We start from the raw sequence: 20,477 nt of genomic DNA, 5'->3' as shown, positions 1-20,477 counted from the left end.
ACTAATCAGATTTTTTGTAGTACGCACCCCCTCGGAGGGGTGCGTCCGACGACCCTTATTTAGATAGGGAAAGTAGGTCGAGTGGCACCTTGTTTTAAAGGTCTTTTAAATACCTTTACATATCTGTTAAAAGAAAATGTTTGTAACGATTAGTTTTCGAGATAATTTGAAGATTTAAAGGTATTTTTATTGAGTTCAACTGTTTTTAAAATAAATCAAATTGTTTTTAAGTACAATTTACGTTCAGAACTTTCATTAAAAAAATAAATGTTTGCTTTTTATGACGACCTGCTAATACGTGTCCATTTGATTTCATAAAAAACTAAGAATTATTTGTTTATTACGAAGAGATTTTTTCGGGGGATGGGGTTGGTTACCACCCTTACATTTTAGGTAAATTGAGTGGCACCTCCTTATGAAGGTTGCCTTTTGACGTGGATATTTCATGCTTCTGATAAAAAAGTGAATCATACTAAAAACTTACCTACACAACGAATACAACCTGCTGATTTCCTTGGATGCTGATGACACAGAAAAGTTTAAAAAACTGTTTAGGGTTCATAAATCCCAATAATTGTTTTTAAAGCACACACAAAAAAAGTAACTCACATAGGAAATTTAGAATAAATGTTCAAAATGTGCGCCATTTTGCTCCATGCAACAATAAAGATTTTGTTCGAATTTTGCTCTTACATTATTCAACATCTCAGGAGTTATAGCTCGGCATTCATCAATAATTCTACGGCGTAACTCATCTAAATTGGCTGGCTGTGTAGCAATGATTATTCAAAAAATTTCGAACCTGCTGGGTATAATGGGGTGGTGCACCGTCTTGTTGAAAATGGATAAATTCATCTTGCCATCTTGGATCCTGTTCAATTATTTCAACTATACGAGGTTGTATTGCCTCTTCAAGAAGTTCTAAATAAGAATCTCCGGTTGAATTTCCATCAATGAAAAATGGACCTATAATATGATTGCCTAATATTCCGGCCCAGACATTCAACTTTTGGGGATGTTGGGTATGTATTTCTGCGTATTGTCTTGGGTTTTCATCCGACCAATAACGGCAATTGTGACGGTTCGCGCAACCATTTAAATAAAATGAGCTTTCGCCCGAATAACAGATGTTATAAAGCAGCTCGGGATTTTGCATTAATCTCTCACTCAGGCCCTCACAAAACTCCTGTCTTTGGTCAAAATCATCCTCAGTGAGTTCATGAAGAAGTTTCATTTTGTAAGGATGAAATTTGTGGTTTTTAAGGATTCTCCATGCGCTCATATGGCTTATTCCGGCCATTGCTGATAAACCTCTGGTACTTAACCTGGGATTGGTGATGACTTGACCAATCACTCCAATCGCATTATCGTCATTCACTACCCTTCTCTGAACATATCTTTTCTTATTTAAAACCGAACCTGTCTCCCTGAATTTTGTGACCAAATCCAGAACGTGATTTCTGCTTAGGTTTTTACCAGGGTTTTGCTCGTTAAATAAAATTGATGTTCTATTAGCATTTTGGTCGTTGCCAAAAAATAAAGCAATAACTGAAACCCTTTCAGCAGTAGTGTAAAGCATTTTTAAACAAATAACAATACACGACCCGTTTAAACAAAACAATCGAACGATGTACTAATGAAAACTGAAAAAAGAGGAGTGGGTATTGATTTTAAAAAAGGGATTTTATTTAACAAAAAACTGATAAGAAAAACTGCTCAAATTTTTTTTTATTTAGGCATACAAGTTACCGAGTGGTCTGTCTAATGTATTATTAACATGGCAATTTTAACTTCAAATTATCTCGAAAACTAATCGTTACAAACATTTTCTTTTAACTGAGTTGTAAAGTTATTCGAAAGACCTTTAAAACAAGGTGCCACTCGACCTACTTTCCCTATCTAAATAAGGGTTGTCGGACGCACCCCTCCGAGGGGGTGCGTACTACAAAAAATCTTATTAGTCTGAAAGGTATCCCCCTTCAATTAGAAATCGATGTGCCCGAGTTTTTTTTAAATTTCACTTTTTATATTCAAAAACGGCTCTGTTAAGTTTTCGTTGTTACACACTGTATAATATAATGCGCCTTTGCTTGCAATCGGTCAAAAAATAATTCACTTCAATTTTTGTCGAGTACGTACCTGCTGCTTTTATCATTGAAGATCAATTCAGTATATCTCTGAAAACGCCCTGAGTTCTTATTTTTCGAAACTAATGAACTGAAATGTTAGTATTACAGGCCAAGAAAGTTATTGGCAGTTGACGACAGTACATTATGAGAATACAGTTAATACTTTCTTAAAAAAGTATTTCTTCACGCATTTCATTTTAGAGTCAGAGATAGATGTACCGGAAATATATTCAAAAATTGTGCTTCTGATCTGCTATGAGATATTAAGCCTTACTTACTAGAACTTTGTTTTCAATAACTGTATTGAATTTCAGTTTTCAAATATGCATTGTATAATACCAAAAATCATTGTGTGTAAACATACCTGAATTAGTTTAGATTAGTTTATATCAGTGATATTTTTCTCATCTACATTTTTCAAATATTTTTTATTTTCATTGGATTGTACTCCTTGACCGGAGCTTTGCAACTGTATAAATAAATTATGAGCTTCAATAAATTATATCTATCTAGCTATCTATCTATATTTCTGAAAATCATTTAAATCTTCATCACATTCACTAAATGCATGAATGAAAAAGAGGTGATTTGTTGTAATATTAGGATTATTTATTAACATGGTGTTTGTCCAGTGAGCACGTTGTGACGCTATTTTTTTTACTGGTTAAAAAATATTCTTTTATCATCAGATGTTGAAGCCATCAAAATCACTAACGCATCATTGTTGATGCGATAATTATCACGTAATGTAATAATTGTTGGATACTGAAATATTAATAAATAATAGTTATAAAAATATACATTAAAACATTTTAATGTAGCTCCAATTTACTAGTAATCTCAAGAATCTAGTTATTGCGATATATTACTAAAGATCTTAAATTATAAATATCAGTAATGAATCTTTCAATGTAAATTCCATCATCACTCAAAAATGAATCGATTAAATGATTTTTTGATATTCCTGTTAATAACAAATAAAAACATTCGTGGGCTACTTGGTACCAGCTAAATTTGGAATACAAGCAAGTGTTTAAGTGCATTAATTTTCATAAGAATGAAATTAAAATTGATAATTAATTAATTTAAAAATATATGCTATGAAAATTGTGTGAATTTCAGTTTACCAAGAGAGTAGATTTTACATTTACTGAACCTTGAGACAGACCAAATATACGCCGACTTAATGCAAAGTTCAATTATGAATTTACTAATTTACTGATAATTTACTAATGACTTAATAGTGTGTCGTAGTGTGATTTTGCTTTATTTGCAAGCGGCTGTTTCTTCACTTTCCCTTTCTAATGTATCACTGTCAGACATATTTTATTTTCAATCATTCTATTTACTTAGTAAAACACAGAGTATGTATACTGTAGGTGAACACAATTGTATACACTATAGGTATCCGAGCTCAGTGTGGCGAAAGAGATAGCATTTCGCCGAACCAGTGGAAAAAGAATCGCACAGTCGCTTGTACATGGCGACCAGTCGCCACATCAGCAATCGGTTTTACATGCGGTTATAGATGTTTCACATCAAAAGTCACACAAAACTGAATTTGCTCTATAAATATTATGCATATTGATTGAACTGTTCTGTTCCCCCTTCAAAAAGTTTCTGATTCCAAACAATATAAAAAAAAATCAAAATGAAGCACTTCAGAAAAAATACTGATGAACCAGTCAAATTCTTCAGGTGTTATTTCCTTCAATGCATAAATACGATGGAACAGTTTTCTACCGAGGTTTATAGTAATTAAGGGAGTAATTACTTTTACTTCGTGTGTAATAATTCAAATTTTAACAAATTTAGAATTCAAACTCGAAAATTAGTGAATTATATTTTTAAGAAAAAGTGTGGTCCTACTACACTTCAGTCGTAGTCGTTTAATTCTGAAATGAAGGAGAACAAACTGATTTGGCATTCTTACGGGTAGTGTGTGAAATGAATGTTGTTAATCTCAAAATATCACCGAGAGAAAGTATGAAAAATATCTTTAAGCGTGTTATTTTGATCGATCCCAACCATCGTTTGAACTAATAATACCAGTGCCAAGTTCATATATTTTTATTGAACACATATCGAATTTTCCAGATGTAACGTATAATTTGGTCGATTTTAATATACGACTACATTTTATCGCAAATTGCACTGCCACTTGGCATAGAATATCTGACTAATTATATGGTGCATGTGGTTTAGTTATTTTTGTTGACCAATTTCTCCGAAAACTAGCTACTTAGTCACACAAACCATACGTATTGGATGCAATCCAATTATCCACTCTCCGAAATTAAAATGAAAGAGATCTGTATAAAACCAATACGGATGGAAGGTGTACCGGATATTTATATATTCTTTTCTTTTACTGTTATAATAATATGATGTGACGAACTTACATTTATTCAATCAAATGCAAGCATTTTCAGATTGTTAATTCTGAAAAAGTCTAATATTGTATTCAAAAATGAATACAAAAATCAATAGAAGACTCGATAAAATAAGACTTCGACTTAGAAAAGGCAATATTTTTAGATGTTTTTTGGAGGAAAAAGCAAATTGACTTTCTGCTTCTCCATTATTAAACAATGAATGTAGAAAACTTCCATAGAAAGGACTCTTTTTATGTAAGGCATTGTCCATGTTAGAGTGGTAGTTTCAGAAATATAAATCTGAAGGAAACTGCTGTGTTTGATCTGCATATCCTTATAAAGAGTTTCCATTTTAGTTATTTTTTTCATTATATTTCTTCTTTTCTCTGATAATTTCCCACATGTTTTGTTCAATGATGAGAAGTAAAATGCTTTCCTACCAGAGTTGTCTCTTCCGATAGAACTATAATACAAAAATACCGTTGTAAAAAATCCTGATAATAACTATACGATAAGTTAAAATTAACAATTTCAAAATATGATTTTATATATAATATAATCCACTTCTGAATTAATATCTATTGATACCTCAAAAAGAATTTATTCTGAAAGACGAATCTCAAGAATTGCAACATATGTTCTCTATGTGAAACCAGACACAGAGGAAACCCTTTCAAAATTTCATCCTTCACACATTAAATCGGTATCGGTTCAAAGTTCAGGCAATGCTACCACCTGTTACATCCGTCCCAAGTTTGACAAAAGTAAATAATAATAATAATAATATTTATTTGACTACGTTACATAATACAATATGTTTGGAGAAAGTCATGTTTGGCTTTACATTTAAAATTTACAAGTTAAAATTTATAAGCAAATAAGAACAATAACATATATGGAAACTTCGAAAATCAAGAAGAAGTAGTGACATGTGTGTTACCACAAAAATGTGTTCTGAAGTCATCGACAGAATAAAAACAATGCCTCAAGAAATGATTTTTCAATTTTCTCTTTTAAGTATTCAGACCGACCTCTTTGAAATCTTGAGGCAAGATATCTTTGTCTGTACCTTACTTCTCACTCTACGGTAATCACTAAGAAAAACAACTCTCTGACTGAACAAAAGAAGAAGAGTTGACGTATACGAGGTCCGGCTATTAAATAACGAGACAGCGCGCACTATTACAGTATTTGTGCAGTAGCGGTTTGAAACGAACGTGTTTTTTTCTCGTGCCGAAAACCCTGTGTGACAAAAAACAGGAGCAACGTATCAGAGTCAAATTTCTCGTTAAATTAAAAAAACTCCGACTGGGTGCTATAAATTGTTGCAAGAGGCGTATAGGGACAATTCTCTATCTCGTGCGAGTATTTTTGAGTGGTGTAAGCGCTTCAGTGAGGGCCGAGAGAGCACTAAAGATGACCAGCGTCCAGGTCGCTCTGTCACTCCGAAAACAGTGACCAAAATCAACCTAATCTTGCGTGCAGATCATCGAATGAGTATCCGGATTATTGCCGAAGATGTTTTACACGAGGAATTACACATGACAAAAGTCTGTGCGAAGTTGGTGCCAAAATACCTGACTCCTGATCAAAAGCTCTTGCGTCAACAGGTCTGCCCAGATTTCCTTGAAAGGTTAGAAGAAGATCCCGGACTGATGAAAAACATTATTACTTGTGACGAGACGTGGATTTTCCAATACAATGTTGAAACAAAGCGGCAATCGATGCATTGGAAGACGCGCCTGAATCGCACAGAACCAAAAAAGCAAGGATGTCCAAATCAAAATTCAAGGCAATCTTTTTTTTTTCGACAATAATGGTATCGTGATGACTGAATGGGTTCCAGAGGGTCAGACTGTCAACCAGACTTACTATTTGTCAGTTTTGGAAACACTTCGAGAACGAGTTCGTAAGAAACGGCCCGAGTTGTGGAAGAACAACTCGTGGATTTTGCACCAGGACAACGCACCTGTCTATAACGCGCTATCTGGGAAGCGGAATTTGGCCGATATACGCACTCCAGTACTCGAACACGCGCCGTACTCGCCAGATTTGGCACCGTGCGACTTTTTTTTGTTTCCGAAGATAACATCTGCTTTGAAAGGGACACGATTTGAGGCGATGGAAACGGTAAAGCAAAAAACGGCAGACCTCGTAAAGGCTCTCACCAAAGAAGACTTCCAGCAATGCTTTGATCAATGGAAAAAACGTATGGAAAGGTGTGTGGCGAGGGAAGGGGAGTATATTGAAGGGGAGCATTCGAATGTAGAATTTTTTTATGATAAAACCCTTTTTCTTCTCGTCATTTAATAGCTGGACCTTGTATTATACCTAAGCGTAACGGTAATAAAAATAATCAAAATAAACAATATGGACTTTAAATAGGTGTCGGCAGACTGCAGACTACTCAGGGGAATCCCAGATCTATGAAAATAATTTATATATTACAATCTACAATTCGAAATTAACAGAAAGAGTTTCTTTGTGTTCAGATTGTCTCCCAAGCAATATAGAATGAAAAGTCAAAAAATGGAATCTTACAGTCGTATTGAAAGTATTTTTACTTAGAAACAACTACTTAGAAATTAATATCCAAGCCTCCAATGCCTGATCTTCATGTGAAACGTGTTCCACCGCAGAAATGATTTATACTATAAAAATTCCTCATTGCACTGTCTGCAGCGTTTTACATTATTCAATAATAAATTTTTATTATCTCCCTTCATGACCTCTTGCGATCTACAGCATACTGATGTTTCAAAATAATGCATTCACAACGTAAACATCGTCTGTTATTCACATGAAATCTATTAGTTATTAAACAGTTTCATGTGTCTTTCTGATTAATGAGGACATGAATCTTATCGGATAGTTATCAATATATTTGATAGTCTTTTGTTGGCGATCAGGATGATTAATCTGAAAGTTTGTCAAGATGGTGTAGGCGGAAGCATTTTAGAAACAACTGTTTTCGATACGAAGGTTTTTCCCACATTCAATGACAACATTTGGGTGGTATTTTACCAGCACATTATTATTAACCGTCGTACATTTTTGATACGACTATGAAAAATATGGGAGAATTAGGAACAAAACTACTTTTCAGAATCTACAATTTTTATGGACAACAAATCAAATACCTGAGGACTGGAAAATATCATCAATATTACCAATTTTTCAAAAAAAAAAAGTAAAACGATGAAAATATATGAGAAAATAATTTACAAAGCGAGACAATAAATAGTAGAAGACATGCTAGAAGAATCGCAGAGTGGATTTAAACCATATAAAGGATCTTTCATTAACCGCTTATTATCTATGAATTTAAATAAAACAAAGTGTGGTGGGATACCATCATATTGGAGCCTCTGGAGACACCCTACATTTTGTTTCATGATAGAGAGGACATTGGCAGATCAAGATCTTCAGATGATGTGGTGCTGCAGGTTTTTCCGGGTTTTCCTGCAGCTGAAAAAGCAAATGCGCCACTGGAATCAATGAAGTCGCCCCGGAGCACCAATTAATTTTTATTGTTGTTTTTATTTTCATCGTTGTTTTATAATTTCACAAATATTTTGTTTATTCGTTTGAAGGACCTATTGATGCATTATATGTGGAAAATAACATAGTTCAAATATCCTTCAGGGCTTCTCTAGGTGGAGAGCATCCGAAACGTCCAATTTTCCATAACTCTGGCGCCCAAATCAGAATTTGACCGATGGCATGGGTTATGTTGATTTTGAGAACCGCTGTGGTTTGTGGCTTATTCGCATACACCTGCGACTTAAGAAAACCACACATGAAAAAGTCCAACGGTGTCAAATCGCATGAACTTGATGGCCATTTCACACCTCCTCCACGTGAAATGGCCATGCCCTCAAATCGCTCATGCAGTATATTCAATGTGGCATGAGCTGTGTGACACGTAGCACCGTTACTTTGAAACCACATGTCGTTGGTGTCCAAATCATCCCAGTTAGGACAAAAAAAGTTGTTAAACATCGACCTACAGCACTCGCCGTTGACAGTTATGGCCTGGCCAACGTCGTTCCCAAAGATACAAATATGGACCGATCTTGGATCTCATGTGGATTGGCATCGTCCCAAATTCGACAATGTTGTTAGTTCACGTATCCACGAACATGATTTCACGATTTTTTTTAAGGACAAAACACAAGCACTGCAGGAAAATCCTTAAGGCGCTCTAAGAGCAGTGCCTGTGCGAAAGTAGTGATTCCCATTGGATTTGAATCGCTGGGGAATAAATCCATTTGGGAAAACGTTCTCAGGAAGTTTATTCCACATGAATGCAGTTCCAAATGAAAGAGTCCTTGAACAGTGAAGTTCGAGGTGTATTGAGTTGAACCTCAAAACAATGAGTAGCTACAGGCCGTCGCGTATTTCTGATATGTACCGCTCTTGGTGGGATCAAATGTGCCAAGTCACTTGAACACCTCCCGTTAAAGTATCTATAGATACCATATAAGTTCCATAGAACCTTTCTTCGATATTCCAGAATATCAAGGTTGCAAGTGATATTCGCACCTTCAATCAGGCGGATGGCTCTTTTCTGAATGGAATCCACAAGCTTCAGGGTATGCTTAGGGGCGAAGTTCCATAGATGAGAACAATACTCCAAAGAAGGTCTGATCTGAGCTTTATAGAACATCAAAAGATACTGAGGTGTGTATGATTCTCTGGTTCTTAACAGTGTTCCAAGCTTTTAAGAAGCGGCTTTTGCAATTTCAGCGACATGATTGTGCCAAGACATATTATTGGTGTCCATTTTAACCTTCAATAAACTAATCGGCGCAGAAAGTGGAATTGTCTGACCAGAGATTATTGTATCCGGTATGGAGAACTGGTTAGTATCTCAGTCGCCACAAAAAAAAATAACTAAGAAAGGAATTTCTGGCAAAAACATAACAATCTGCACTGATCTGTTCTGTTTAAAATTTGTTTTTTCCGTTAACTAGCTGTCGCACCCCTACGAACGGCAACCCTCAGAAGTCGAAACTGGTGCGAGCTAAGGATTAACGAGGTCTTACCTTTCAACGTGTGATTCGTAACACGGGTTGGACGATAGCAAGTGAAGATCGATCGTTGAGACTAGGGCTTGAACCACCGACCAACACGGCAGTCAATTCGAGTGGGTGAACAAAGCACCCACGCCGAACCGCTTGGCTACCGACCGACAGACAAACACTATTAGCCTCGAACAGACAGCGTGTTACCTTAGGGCTAGTACTAGAGTGCCACCAAGATTTAGCCAAAGCTTCGGTAGATAATAACATTATCCTGAGGTGGGTTAAAGGGCACGACAGGAGGAAAGGTATTCGCATTGCCGACTATTTAGCCAAGGAAGCGGCTGGACTAAGAATTTCAGGACCCAGTGGCACCCACGGCCTGATGACTTCGACAATTGCGGAACTAGTCAAATGTTACACTCATGCTCAATTCTTAAAAAGATGGGATGGAATCAAAGGATGCCAGGATCACCTTGAGCGACCCTGGGAAGCTGGCGCCGAAGAAATATCCGGCGATGACCAGGAAAATCTACGCCTTACAGTAGGATTTCTGACTGGCCACTGTCAACTAAGGAAACACCTCCATAGTATGGGGCTAGTGGACACACATCTATGCAGGATGTATGAACAGGAGGAGGTGCATCCACCTCCGATGTCCTGGAATCCAAATGGAATAACGAAACAAGTAAGATGTTCATCAGCTCAGCAATATATTGGATTCTTGTTTTTTCCCAATAAGTCGTTGGTATACAATAGAAAGAGGGTTGTAGACAATGTAGATTCCTTGGGAACACCAGTATTGATAGTAAATGTATTCGAGAGACATCCGTCCCGGCCATTTGCAGGAAACGTTCGTTCACGAGGCTGAAGAGCCATACACAAAAATTACCCGACAAGCCATAACTTCGAAGTTTGACCAGCAAACCCTCATTCCACAAACGGTCAAAGGCCTTAGAAATATCAAGCGCTACAGCTCTTGTCTCTCCATGTTTCTCGATTGCGTTATTCCAAATATGGGTGGCATACGATAAAAGATCGCCTGTTAATCTTTGTTTCCGAAAGCCATATTAATGATTGCACAAGATATTGAAGCCTTCCAAATATTTAAGGATATGGTAGTTTACGGCTTTCTTCATGATTTAATATCACTGATACCAAAGCGACTGGTCTATAGTTATTTGGAAGATTTTTCATGCTCTTTTTGGGAATATGCTGAACACGAGCAATCTTCCAACAAGAAATTAGGGTCATTTACGAACTGCTCCTGAGCCCTTCTGCGAACACATGTCGTTGTCCATGATCATTTACCTTCAGTTCCTGGCTCAGTTGGATTTTGTACGTGCAGACCTAAGTCACGACGCAAAGTTCGCCAAGTTTTGGTCTGCGAAAGGGCTAGTTCTTGAGAGCGACGCGAAATCGACTGCCACGTATTCTCCAACACACTCTCAAAGACATCTGCGTAATTTTTGGTAGGTCTTGCGTTTAGTCGACGTAAGGGTTAGGTTAGGTCTAAATTGAGTGGATCTATTCGACCCGCAACCCGTAAGGATTTATTGTGGCTTACACCTATTCACAAACGACGATTATGGCGATCTTAAAGTGAGGGAAGCGCTCGGTACGTTGCCCGAACATAAAACCTACTTTGATAAAACAATTTTATTATTTGCACGTGTTGTTGAATGCTATATCCGTCCATGGTGATTTGACAAAACAGACTGAATAAATGCCAATTCCTTTAACAGAAGTAGCTTCAACAAGATGGCCGTTATCAATAGTCAAAGTTTCGAAGTACCTGTTGGAAGACCCTTCATTTACCATGAAACAGTTAATTTAAACATATCGACAGCCAGAGAAGAAAATTTATATAGTTTTTCTGAATTTAGAAAAAGCCTGGATACATTTCCAGTTCAACTCGATGAGTTACTGCGTAAATTCCATTTTCATTTCACAAATAAAAATGTGGTATTCATCTGTAACATGCATTGTACACAAAAATGCCTTTGCTGAAACGACAACCTTCACCACCTGATTTAATCTCTGGTGATATCACTCTTTGAAATAACCCTTCGCACAATTTACAGTTTTACGAGAAAAACACTTACCAATAGATCGTCATATTCTTCGTCGCCCTCCAAATCTCCGTAAGTTTCGAACAAAGACGCCTCTGTCGTGGTCGTGGTTGTGGTTGTTGTAGTCCTCCAGGGCCACACTCGCCCTTTGTGTCTGAACCTCAACGGATGGACGTCAAAAGGTGAATCACTTTCGTCATTCATTTTGTCGATACGATTCATGACCTTATCGAATTTCGAATACCTAGAAGTTCTGTCACTTTTTTTTAGGTAATCGTACGATCCACTTACAGACGAATACAGAAAAAAATACACTAAGATTTTGGCGAGTTCGAACATTTTTTGACGATTCGTTTTTTCACTTGCTCATATCATCATGGTCGATTAGTGTGAAGAGTTCCAAGTTTTTGTTCCTAGCACCTACAAAAAAATTGAAATGTCAACTTTTTCGGATATTTTTTCCATAATTATATAAAACAGTTTGAACAAATCCACGTTAATTTGATTAATTGGTAAATCTGATAGTTTTCTAGTACATAATTGGATATTCAGTTATGTTTGACACATAAAACTGTTCAATTTGGATATATGCTAACTAGTCCCATGAATGTTGGATTTTAAATATCTTATTATCATGTTCAGTAAATTTGAAATCTTAAAATAAATTAGTGCGCCGTCTGATGTTTCAGTTCTTTTTTACCATGTTGTTTATCGGACCAATCTAACTAGTCAAATCCAAAGTGTCAGCGTTCAATGAGCATGACGTATGATACTTTGACAAGAAATTATTTTTACATGATAATTCATACAAAACAAAACTGATAACCTTGTTATTTATCATGTCAATTGTCACTTTGTCTTTGGGGTTCACTTTTCGTCTCTCAATTATCTTTAATGTCAACTTTGGATTTTGAATTGAATGAAAACCATAACCCTGATTGAGACGGCAAAAATCAATTCTAGGTATTTTGATTGTGGATATATATGATATGAACCAAGAAATTACAAATTGTATTTTCAGTTAGATCTTCTTTATCCGCAGAGTTCTTTTTCATACATTTCAGATACATTTTTAAATGACTAGCAGAATATGTTCATAGAATTTTATCGATTCCCTTTGGGTTTTTTTACCTTTCACAATATGAAAAATAGGAAAATTGTGATGGTAAATTTTATATGTGTTTAAAGGGTCAACTTTTTAGTTCACCCGATGAGTTACCTACTGCATGAATTCAAAGTATTTTTCACAAAAAAAATATTCTATTTGTAGTAACTTATCTCATTTAATAATTTTGCCTATAAAAAAAGAGCTGAGAAATGATACTATACTTATCTCAACGTTTCAGAGGCTAAAATCTGCCTCCGTCTTCAGAGTCGGACCAGCTTTAAGTTACGTGGTTTTACCTTAGCTGATTCTTTTTATAAAAATAGCCAAAAGAGGTTGATGAAAACTGACTTTTTCCTCCCCTTTCGTTCAATATGTTCATAGAACTTTTATACAAAATGTCTTCAGACTTTGTAAATGAGTATATTTTTATACAATTTTTTCATCTTCATTTCTTCATATTTACATATACGTTTTATTGAAATTCAATCATCGCCAGTCGAAAATGAGCTACCAACTAGATCTGCATAAATAACGGTAGGAAATAGAAGGAGAGAAATTAACGAAAAATGTTATTAAATTTATCACATAAATTTTATTTATTTTTGCTGGTATATTTTATAATAGTGGAATTTATAAATAGCATTCAACATTACGCTCTCAGAAGCATCAAATCAGGGAAGATCAATCTATTTACAAGACGAGATCAAAATTAGCTAATTTTTTCGAAATCACCGATTCGTATTCTGCAGAGAATAGACGTAGGAAAATATGATGAATGTTTTTCTTAAACTTCTCATGAATAACGGTTTGAACTGCTTGACCATACGCCTTACTCACTAGATCTACCCCCAGGCGACTTCAAATAATATAATCCTATTCATCATCTTGAAGCTCCCTGATGATGACAATATTCATTGTCGAAGTATTAGAAATATAATGTCTACCGGTTGCTCTCAAATTGAAATCAATTTAGGAATGATCAGAATGGTACTAATCCATTTATCTTTTGATTTTCATGGAAAATCTGCATTAACCTTTCTGGATTTCATATCTTTTCTAGAAATATGTGGATTCGTTTTCCGATAACAGTTCAGGTTAGCTTCCCAAATTTCTGCTACCGCAGTTGTCGGTTGATTGGTCAAACCACCAACACTTACATAAAAACTTGGCAAGTTGACTTGGGTGTCACACCAATAGGTGGTTCCGCTTATGTCTCGCTTGCGTTTACACAGTTGTTTTTATTAAGTACTTTTCTTGGTTATTCGCATTTTGTTTTTTCGGACCGCTTGCCCGGTACTGACGATGTCCAATAGGCTGAAACAGCTGTCTATCGGTGGCTCTTAGATTGAGATCAATATGGGAATGCTCAGAAAGTACTTATCCATTTATTTTTTTATTTTCATGGAAATATTTTCCAGCAGCTTGACTACATTAACCTCTCTAGCACACAATTTACCGAATCCTTCAACTAATATATTCAATGGGATATGAACTTCCTTAGAGCAGCCATCTTTTTTTGAATTTTGATTTGCATCAACTGCCAATGTAGTATCATCTGCGTAAAGTGACACATTTTCAGTACTTAAACAGGGCTATTCAAATTCGTTTCTGTACATGAGGATCTCGTAAACGATTGTGTCGGTTAAATCATGGCAAAGTTGCGTATTTTAGATACCTATTCAATGATGTAAAGAAATCGAATATAGCTCTTTTGGTTCTGGAGATATACAGGAAAAACCAAAAAATCCCAAATAATTTTTTTGCCTATATCTTCTTAATTCGCAGTCATATTGAAAATCTGTCCACATTTTGTGGGCTTTCAGAATATATCCATGAATCTTTTACACTGGGTGTCATCTGACTTGGGCCACCCATATCTTTGAATTTTTGAAAACGGACCTGTATTTTTTGTTGTAGTTTTTGAATCGTAGACATTCACTTCATACTGAGAAATTAAATTCAATTTTATATTTTGGGATTTTTCGGTAAAATTCGATTATAATTGTGTGAATTATTCTCTTTTAAATTACGGCCCTGGAAATTGGTTGACTGCGAATAAAGAAGATATAATAATTTTGGAATTTTTTTGTTTTTCCTGTATATCTCTAGAACCAAAAGAGATATATTCGATTTCTTTACATCATTGAATAGGTCTCTGAAATACACAACTTTGCCACAATTTAACCGAAACTCTATCTCTAATCGTTAACGAGATCCCCATGTACAGAAACGAATTTGAATAGCCCTGTATATAACGGTAGATCATTAACGAACAATGAAAATATGAGAGGACTAAGGATTGCGCCCTGGAGAACTCCTGTATTGATATCATATGTGTATGATTGATCAATTTCTATGTTTGCGTATATTGTCCTATGTTGTAAGTAAAATGAAAACCATTCTAAAATTGTTCCTCTAAAACCAAACGATAATTGTTATGTTGATGGTATCAGATGCTTTGGCCAGATCAAAGAAAAGTGCACCGACAATTTATCCTCTATCCAGAAAGCCATAGATATATCTGAAGAATGAATTTGATGCACCAGCTGGGAAAAAATGCATGCTGATGTACAGATACCACATCAAATTTGATTATAAAAAATCGACATTTGATTTTCAATTGATCGTTCAATTAATTTGCTTACAACTGAAGGAACTGTAATGAGTCGATTATTGTGTATGAATTTTGGATCATCTGTTTTGTATTAGGAACTTACTATGCAATACTGACAAATTAATCATACAAGATAATGTTTTGGCAATGTGGTGTCCATTTTTTTATCAGATTGGTGGATATACAGTCTACAGTTATAGAAGTAGTATTGTTAAGGGATCTTATGATATCAAAAACCTCTTCATCGTGCACGGGTTTGAAGTAGACTGTTTTGTCGACATACATTGTGATATAGCTATCGAAACTCATATTTCCAAAGTGTGAAAAAGCTGCGTTTTGTGCTGATCTTGAGAAATGATCACCAAAAAGGTTTGCTATATGTCGATGGCCAACTAGTAGCTTCACCAGTTTTCTTTCTTACAATATTCCATATAGTTTTTTGTAATATTTTATAGTCCTAATATTGCAAATTATGTAGAATTTTTTTTATTTCAACAATTTTTGCAATTTAATTGCAAAATTTATTTTAATTTTCGATTTTAAAAATATTTTTTGTAATTTTTTTTTAGTAGAAATACTACTCAAAATCCGCTCTTCTGTTTTTCTGGGTTTTTTAACGTTTATCTCTATTCTAATTGTCGACGACAACAAAAATTTATATAAATAACAAGAATTTAATTTTTACTAATTGCGTTCTTGCCATACTTACCTACTATTATCAAAAACCCTCCAGTACTTGAACCATCACCAAAACACGCACAAATCCGGATTCATCTTCCGCACAGTTCGAATTCGACTCGACTCACGCGTTTGTGAAGTCCCGACTGCTATCCGTACCGCGAGTGCTACCGCTGTCGCTGTTTCAGAACAACTGGAGACAAGTCTGCGAAGTGCATTTGTTGTACGATAATACGCGCTTCACGAAATCTGGCCCATTCATCCCATCGTGCTCCGGTTTCGTATTTCTGTATTATCGGAAGGACAATGGGGCTGCACGAATGTCTGATTATCGTCATTATGTCCATGTGTGGGCTAGTTTCGTGGATTGAGGGATTCTGTTTCCTGTGACCCAAAAAAAAAAGATGGTAAATGGGCTTGTTTCATATTATTGAAAATGATACTGGTTTGCTTATAGACTGATCGAGTTAGGGGTTTATTATACTTATCGAGCCTAACAGGTCCCAATACCTCTTTATATTTGCAGAAAAAGAAAAATTCGAGAATCAAGAGTTTAAATTGGCCGCGTGTCTATTGACCAATAAAATTGATCGTGTCTACAGCGGTGTTGCCAAGTGTCAATTATTTTAACAAAAATACGAAGTTATGAAACATTAGAAAGAGTACATTGTCTCTTACATTCAGGAGAGATAACTGACTGGGTGGCAATATGGCTAATATATAACGTTGAATTTCTTATTTTTGGTGGGTGGCATGAATGCATAATTGATTTATTTTATTGGGGTTAATGAGCCTTCGAGAACCATTTGAAAATATAGCTTGTTAAATTCTATTTATTTATAACCATGATTTTCAAGATATTTTATTTCATATGGAGAATTTTTTCATGAATTCAAACGTTAACGGGTTCATATACACTTCCATAATTAAAATTTCTGTGATATCAACATAAAAATGTCTACTGCCGGAGATATTTAAAAACGTTTTTATTGTGTTTTGTGTTATTTAGATCCCATGTATAATTAATTCTCCCTTCCAATGCATTCCTTACAGTTTCTTCTTAGATTTAGTTGTCGCAGGTGAGTGTGATTTTATTTCGAATCAAGAATGAATCAGAAACTCTTTATACGCTCCGTGAATTTTACAATTTGGCAATGTTCTTTATTTGTATTGTTTCTATTGGTCAATAGAACAAGAAGCGGGACTAGGCCCGTGACGTCACGGGCCTAGAAAATCCGATTTTTAATAATTAATTACGGGAAAACAACGCTATTCAGAGAGCTGAAACAAAGTACACTATTTTTCAATTTGAAATTAATACCAAATGAACTATAAACCAAAAATCATGAAACAAGCCCATTATCAACTCCTACTTTATCTGTATTTTTATAAATGGAAGAACCCCTATTTTGAAGCATAAAAAATGATCCTAAAGAAGTATCATAAAAATTAAGAGTTCAAAGTGATATATTGTGTATACAAGGTCCATGTGTGGATAGTTTCATCAAAATCATACATATGGAAATTAGGTCTGAAGTATTTGAATCAAAAAAAGAATAGAGAAGAATGACAGCCTTTTGCATTTGTCCGACATGACTTTGAGATTCGAGTGTAGAAAGGACATCATGCCACCAAGATCTCCAATAATTAGAACAACTATTTCGACGGAGTGGCCCTTCTATTTTTGGAAGATATTCGTCTCATCAGGAGCTAAAAACTTCACGACAAATATCGTTTCACTCTGCTGGTCGAGAAGGACTACATCAGACTTATTAGATTGTATGAGGCTGAGGGCGGGGAATGAATAGTTTCAATAAATTCAGCACTTCTCGTTCCCCACAACTGATTCAATATCCCTCGGAGCGTTGGGCATCACCGGTGTCTCGTCAATACCGTAAAAGTGCTGTAGGTGGTGACAGAGCACTCCTAGGGCCTCGTGGCAGGCCCTACTCCTTTTGTGAGGAACCTCTATACTAATCACGCGACTGCGGTAGACTAAGGCAGGCCATGATGAACCCCTCAGTTTTCGACTTTAGCCGACTCGACCTGAGGAAAGCGAAGGCCAGGCGCTTTGATGAGCCAAGGCCTTCAATGTTGTTGAAGAGGACTACATGCATTGGCTTAATATTATGTTGCCGCAGGAGTGAAGTGATCTATTCAGCTTTTATATGGACCTTTTGCTGAACTCGGTGACAGAGTTGTGATCACCTCGTTCAGTGCCGAAAACTAAACCGAGTTCATGAGCTGCTCGAGTAGCTGCCCTGAAGAGAAATGATCTAATTCCTGATCTTTCATAGTCGTGGACCATAAGAGAAGGGGATTCGAAGTCCTGAAGACTTTACAGGCTACATCCAGTACCATCCTGTCACGTAGACACTTCGAACTCAAAAGTCCACAGTCTCCCTGTTGTCGGGGGAAGTACAACCGTGGAATGGACGATTTAGGATAAAAACTCCTATGGAGATCCACCAATTTTCGGGTCTTTACGTTGAATTGAACCAGTTCCTCCCGAGTCCACCTCACTAATCCAAACGAGTAGAGTAAGTTCGGAACGACAAGCATATTCGTTGCAGCAACTTTGTTCTTTCCCGGCAGTTTCGATGACTAGATCTGCCGCGGAGAGAGTTCTTCAATGTTGATATACTATATACCTCTTGAGAGTGGCATTGTTCCACCACAAGGTAAGTTTACGTCTCTCCGGCATCCAAATGGTGGATAATGCTTCAACTTACGAGCTGCACAGATGGGCCATTGCACACTTGTCTATCCTGAATTTCATACCAATAGCATGCGTATACTCTTCCACCACCCTCAAGGACTGATGAAGATCATTTTCTCCAGAGGCATAAAGTTTAAAATCATCCATATAAAACAAATGGATTACTTTGAGCCTTTAATTTTGGGAGGTTCTGGATTTTCTCAACCACTCTGCAGAAGAAATAATAGAAACGACAAATAAAACAAACTCTAGTTTCTCTACTTCTGCATCCTGTTTTAAAATCGACTAAATTCGTGGTGGAATAAGGGGTTCTTGCGAGCGCTCTTTTGATAAAGCAATCAGCGAGTTGAGTGAAATAACAAACCCTTTCTTCGGATAGGAGTTAAACTCTGCACACTGACGTAGCTTTCTATATATTCTGAATGTACTCTTTTCTAGACCCTTCACATTAAAACGACTGCTACTGTTACATTCTAAGGCCAATTTTGTTTATTAGTAACCGTGGCGTTATAAAGTTTCAATTCGAGGCAAATTCGAGGCATACAAACCCTTTTTGACACGTTTATATTATCTTCACTTGTATCTTTGTTTGTAACCGACTCCTTTGGATTCGATTTTGACTAACTTCAAACGGACAGATATATTTTAACTTATCAAGAATCGGTGACAATACATTAATTTCATAAGTTTATCTCATGATTCTGATCAGGATCGCCAGGATTGAATAATTTCCTCACAGTGTCCCTGTGTGAGAGCAAGTGAGACAACCACACTATATGTGCATGCGTATATATTGCAACGAATCTGAAGCCACCCCTGACCAGTATGACGGCCGAATCATGTAACAAACCGCAGTCAGCAATCGCCGGTAAAACTCTAGCCGAGTACCGAACCGACTACAGATTTCTAGAAAGGACTGTATAAGCACGGCTTCTCGACCCAAAAGGGCAGTTACGAAAGTGAATCGAGCGGTTAAACAAGGAATTTAAATAGTGGAAATAAATTAAGCGTTAGTTGTTAAGTGTTGTAAATAAATCAGTTTGTGATTAGTGAAATATTATTGGAAATAAATTTGTTTAAGACAGTTAATTCTTTAATTTGTCACAATATTTTATATTAAAACAAATGGGCTCAAAATAGCAAGCCAAACTAAAAGGTGGTAAATAAATGGTAGTTTAGCAACACAAACTAAAAAATAAACAATAATTTTGAAACTAATTTAAGATTCTGTTCAACATCGTTAATAAGTGCTATGGCTTGATGTAACTAATGACTTTCAATAAGTTTGAAATCAGAATAAATTTATTTACGAAAAAAAAAACAATTTTGTTGTAAAAAAGCCTAGGGTGCCAATCTGACAAACAGCTCATAACCAAGTATTTATAAGAATGGATATTTAGCACTACACGTTTTTTCAAAACAAAATAATTTTTTTTGTAATTAGATTAATTCTGATTTCAGACTCATTAACAGTCATTAGTTACATCGATCTTAAATTAGTTTCGAATTATTTTTATTTTTACTTGGTGTTGCTATTAAAGCGTGTTTTTCAGTTTTTTTAATTAGCATTTATTCATTTGTAGCCCATATCATGAAGTTGCATAAAAAATAACTAGTCAGCTTTCTTAGATGGTACGTCATGTTGGATGTAGAATGACGTCACTTAGCTAACCGTACATTGTCATCCAAAGTAAACACGTATGCCTAATTTCAGCTCAATCGGTTTGCGAAAGACTGCTTTAAAATTCAAGATTTCAC

At 35.8% G+C, this 20,477-nt stretch overlaps 1 protein-coding gene across 1 annotated transcript in view; it reads right to left on the bottom strand.

The window, feature by feature from the left end:
* LOC111517838 (uncharacterized) overlaps nucleotides 1–16,213 on the bottom strand; it is a 225,654-nt gene extending 209,441 nt beyond the window's left edge. The window contains exons 1-2 of the mRNA XM_074183164.1: nucleotides 16,032–16,213; nucleotides 11,634–12,020 (exon numbers count right to left, since the gene is read on the bottom strand). Coding sequence (XP_074039265.1) covers nucleotides 11,634–11,939 — 306 coding nt within the window. The 5' untranslated portion in view covers nucleotides 11,940–12,020; nucleotides 16,032–16,213. The remainder of the gene's footprint in view (nucleotides 1–11,633; nucleotides 12,021–16,031) is intronic.
* Between the last annotated feature and the right edge of the window lie 4,264 nt (nucleotides 16,214–20,477).

This window comes from Leptinotarsa decemlineata, unplaced genomic scaffold, assembly GCF_025532065.1.
Source record: "Leptinotarsa decemlineata unplaced genomic scaffold, Ldec_3_MD MMD2_tig00026336_RagTag_RagTag, whole genome shotgun sequence".
Lineage (NCBI taxonomy): Eukaryota > Metazoa > Arthropoda > Insecta > Coleoptera > Chrysomelidae > Leptinotarsa > Leptinotarsa decemlineata.
Note: the sequence above shows the minus strand (reverse complement) of the source record. Positions and strands in the feature narration are given on the sequence as shown.